Raw genomic sequence first — 4,766 nt, 5'->3', positions numbered from 1 at the left:
ATTATGAGTGACGTGTACAGACGTTCCTCCTCCAAGTGATGCTATGTTTTTAGTTTATGTTTCTGTCCTGGTGGAGTTGATCACACACGACGGCAATGGCGAGGCACAGCAAAAATGAGCTTTTAGGTAATTCATGAATGTTCTCCTTCTTCACTCACCTCTTCCTTCATATTTCCACTCCTTTAACTTCCCTGTTTCTTCTACTTTACATTGACCTAATATTCACTTTCCATATATTGAGAACTACATTTCTTTTTCTTCTTCTTAATAATAATAATGATAGTAGTAGTAGCATTGATTGTAGTAGTAATAATATTAAAAGCTGTAGTAGCATTAATTTGCTTGCAGAGTACAACATGAATTCTAAGAGACGAGGGACAGCGCTCATCTTCAACCAGGAAAACTTTCACTGGAAGCTATCCATGAAAAAACGTTGTGGTACAGCTAAAGACAAAGAAAACCTCACTGAAAGGTGAACATTTAGACACAGTGAAAGGAATTCAACTAAGTGAATTTATTCATTTACCAACCTCTGTTTTTCATTACATTAACTAGGTATTTGGTTTATTACATATATTTGCATACATTGTAGGTTGATGAGTTATATATGAGGCAGGGCAAACTGTATAGAAGTCAACTGTAATACAATTTCAGTTAAGGTGTAAACCCATTTTACCAAATAAATATTATTGCCCCAATGACAGCTTAGCAGTGCTGTTTTGTTCAGAACAGATATACTACAATATGAAGGTTACTGAGCCTTTTTTCTCAGGAGAGACACTCCTTTAAACTCCTTCTTGCACAATTAAGTACTTAGACATCCGCTTTTCTAAATGTGATTTTGCCATCTGGTAGAAAACAATGGATACAAAAAATGCTGAGACATTATTTATTCAGTGCTGGACAGAATTTATATACTTGCGATTTTCACTTCAGATTTCAAAATCTAGGGTTTGGTGTGGAAACTCACAATGATCTAAACAAGGAGGATATGATGAAGAAAATACATGAAGGTACAACTTTAGAATTTCATCACTGCAAAGTAAAGTGTTTCTCATAAAAGGTTTTCTTCTACTCTGAACTGTCTGACTGCACTTTCTGCTATGTGGAATGTCATGTCACTACCACGACAACCGTGTGGAATGTCATGTCACTACCACGACAACCGTGTGGAATGTCATGTCACTACCATGACAACTGTATGGAATGTCATGTCACTACCACGACAACCGTGTGGAATGTCATGTCACTACCATGACAACCCTTGTCTACAGCTGCAGCAGCTGACCACACAGATGCCGACTGCTTTGTCTGCGCTTTCTTAAGTCATGGGGAAGAAGGGCACATCTTTGCCTATGATGGCAAGGTTAACATTAAGGACATAACAGCTCTCTTCAGAGGAGATACATGCCAGAGCCTTGTAGGGAAACCCAAGGTCTTCATCTTCCAGGTGAGTGACCTTCAGGAAGAAACGTCTACTCTCATGTCTCCTTCATTACTGTTTAGAAGTTAATGAAGTCTTTGAGTCTGTATGCAGGATGATACAGATATGAATATGTGTTCTGATTTTACTGTTTATGTTGTGTGAATGAACAATGATAATAGTACATTGTTGTAATGGTGTTGTAATGTTGTTATAACAGTATGATACTGTTTGCTATTCCAGGCATGCCGTGGTAATATAGGTGACGATCCTGTGACCCCCATGGGGGTTGTTGAGGAAGAGGAGGAGGAAGAGGAGGAGGAGCCTGCTATGATCTACACCCTCCCAGCAGGGGCAGATTTTCTAATGTGTTACTGTGTAGCTGAGGGTGAGTGTATGAGACATCAGTGAAATATGGGAATCACACACGATATCCAGACAGGCACATTCCAGCAGTGGGAATTTTCAGGCTAATTCGTATAGGAATTTCCCCATTTATTAGTTTATGAGTAGGGTTTGGTCCTCTGCTCAACAACTGGTTGATGTATTTGTGACATCCAAATGAAATCTGAATTTAATTAGAAATTTCAGAAGTATGTGAAGTAGCCTAGCCTAACATCTATGTAACACACAGTAGCCAGGCCTAATGTCTATGTAACACACAGCAGCCAGGCCTAACATCAATGTAACACACAGTAGCCTAGTCTAACATCTATGTAACACACAGTAGCCAAGCCTAACGTCTATGTAACACACGGTAGCCAGGCCTAACATCTATGTAACACACAGTAGTCTAGTCTAACATCTATGTAACACACAGTAGCCAGGCCTAACGTCTATGTAACACACAGTAGCCCAGTCTAACATCTATGTAACACACAGTAACCATGCCTAACGTCTATGTAACACACAGTAGCCCAGTCTAACATCTATGTAACACACAGTAGCCAGGCCTAACATCTATGTAACATACAGTAGCCAGGCCTAACATCTATGTAACACACAGTAGCCAGGTCTAACGTTTATGTAACATACAGTAGCCTAGTCTAACATCTATGTAACACACAGTAGCCAGGCCTAATGTCTATGTAACATACAGTAGCCAGGCCTAACATATATGTAACACACAGTAACCATGCCTAACGTCTATGTAACACACAGTAGCCTAGTCTAACATCTATGTAACACACAGCAGCCTAGTCTAACATATATGTAACACACAGCAGCCAGGCCTAACGTCTATGTAACACACAGTAGCCAGACCTAATATCTATGTAACACACAGTAGCCAGGCCTAACGTATATGTAACACACAGTAGCCTAGTCTAACATCTATGTAACACACAGTAGCCTAGCCTAAAATTTCTGTAACATATAGTACTAATTGGAGTGAAATTTAATCATCATCAAGTGGAAATTGGGACAGAGACGACAAAATGTGCAAAGTGTACCTAAACACTGAATTGTGTAGTAACAGTTCATTGACAGTTTTATTTGCATCCACTTTCACTTTTACTTTGTACTTTCTACTTATCAAATTGTCCTTTAGTATAAATACTGCTGTAAACTGAATGTTGGTGAAGAAAAGTACAAAGTGCAAAAAGTTAATGTTTACCACATTTACTTATTTGCTTTGCATGTAGGCCTGTTTATCTTAACTTAATTTGATGTCACATGATATAGAACAAGATGCATCATTTTCTATCAGCTGTGATTTTAATAGAATCTCTTAAATGAATAGGATACTACGCCTTTCGCAACAGAGACTCCGGTTCCTTCTACATTCAGGACCTGTGTGAGACACTGAGAGATCATGGCTCCACGCTGGAGTTCACCGAGCTCCTTACCCTGGTCAACCTGAAGGTCTCCAGACGCAGCACTGAGCGCAGGGATGGGAAGGGAAAACAGCAGCCATGTTTCACCTCTGTCCTCACGAAGAAACTTTACTTCAGACCCAAGGAGTAAAGTACAACTGTTCCACTATTAACGTCATCCAGGGTGAAACACTGCCTTGTCTCAAACAAACGGCCTCACTGCTATAATGTCAACAAAAATTCATTCGTTTTCCCATTTTTATCATAGTTGATGACCTTCATGACCTCTCTGAAACAAATACTGATATATGAACCTGATTGCTTTGACATCTTTTTGACAAATTAATGTTTGCAGAGGTTGTGTAACCCCAGTGCTTCGCCTTTGTACACATGGACATTACATCAATTCCCAGTTGTGTGTGTATGACCACTGCACTTCTCAGAACAGCCCAGACTAGAAGAGTAGGTTCAGCAGGCTAGTCCCCATTCTTTACATATAATGCAAAGCAGCCCACTAAACCCAAAACAATCCAAAACACCTCACACCTCACTGCTAACAAACACATACCTCACATTTCCCTGCTAACTTCTTTAATCTGCACATTTTAAAAATAAAGGTGATAGTCCTTCATAACATACCAAAGCCAATCAGATAATAAAATAATTCACCCATCCTAAACATGCGTGAGTGACATTTCTGCTTGTGATTAATGCCATGGAGAGGTTATGGTGAAATACGACTTGGTTGTCATGACATGCATACCATAGAATGTGTACAGTCCTTTCACGTCAGATATTGAAATGCTTTTGCAGTTTATTTATGTTGTATTTTAAAAACAAGAAATAGGTCTATAAGAGAACAAACAAATTTAGAGATAACAGTGTGGAATGTCATGTCACTACCACGACAAATGTGAGGAATGTCATGTCACTACCATGACAACCGTATGGAATGTCATGTCACTACCACGACAACCACGTGGAATGTCATGTCACTACCATGACAACTGTATGGAATGTCATGTCACTACCACGACAACCACGTGGAATGTCATGTCACTACCATGACAACCCTTGTCTACAGCTGCAGCAGCTGAACACACAGATGTCGACTGCTTTGTCTGCGTTATCTGCGTTATCTTAAATCATGGGGAAGGGCACATTCAGTCAGATTTCTTTCTACAAGTCCTGCGCAATTATACAGCCCCATACACATTACATTAAATGTGCCTCGTAAACATGAGCGTAAATTTGCTTTGCAAAGTGTTGGGGAAAAGAGTGTTGAGCGGCTGTTGTCATTTCTTCAGCTGCCACTCAAATTTCCCTTTAAGAAATCACGTGCTCACTGCAAAGAAATTCCACGAAAGGAATAAATTCGCGATTTTACGGTCGTGCTTGTCAAGTTTTTTTGGCGTTGAACAATACAAGACGTGTCAGCACTGTGGCATAAATATATTTATAGTTCATTTGTTCTCTGTTGATTTTTATTTAAAAATAATTTGTTTTGTTTCATGAAATGCCAGCTGTGC

At 39.5% G+C, this 4,766-nt stretch overlaps 1 protein-coding gene across 2 annotated transcripts; it reads left to right on the top strand.

Annotated features, from left to right (window-relative positions):
* On the top strand, positions 1-4,766 carry LOC113589890 (caspase-6-like). 2 transcript variants are annotated; one of them, XM_027029754.3, is made up of 6 exons: positions 1-126; positions 349-472; positions 937-1,013; positions 1,275-1,450; positions 1,667-1,811; positions 3,165-4,766. In XM_027029754.3, the coding sequence occupies exons 1-6, from the start codon at positions 96-98 to the stop codon at positions 3,386-3,388; spliced, it is 777 nt and encodes a 258-aa protein (XP_026885555.2). In that variant the 5' UTR covers positions 1-95; the 3' UTR covers positions 3,389-4,766. The 2 variants fall into 2 exon arrangements, with proteins under 2 accessions (XP_026885555.2, XP_026885556.2); XM_027029755.3 differs by having other exon boundaries at positions 30-126; positions 332-472; positions 3,165-4,765.

Source organism: Electrophorus electricus, chromosome 1 (assembly GCF_041902795.1).
Source record: "Electrophorus electricus isolate QZ-2024a chromosome 1, ASM4190279v1, whole genome shotgun sequence".
Lineage (NCBI taxonomy): Eukaryota > Metazoa > Chordata > Actinopteri > Gymnotiformes > Gymnotidae > Electrophorus > Electrophorus electricus.
The sequence above is the reverse complement of the archived record's forward strand: the minus strand, read 5'-3'. Positions and strand labels throughout refer to the sequence as shown.

Bases quoted from the DNA above. Each gene is read 5' to 3' on its own strand.
- LOC113589890 (XM_027029754.3), top strand. From the start codon at position 96: ATGGCGAGGCACAGCAAAAATGAGCTTTTAG. The intron at 473-936 runs GTGAACATTTAG...TTTTCACTTCAG, and splicing joins AAAGAAAACCTCACTGAAAG to ATTTCAAAATCTAGGGTTTG. The intron at 1,014-1,274 runs GTACAACTTTAG...CCTTGTCTACAG, and splicing joins GATGAAGAAAATACATGAAG to CTGCAGCAGCTGACCACACA.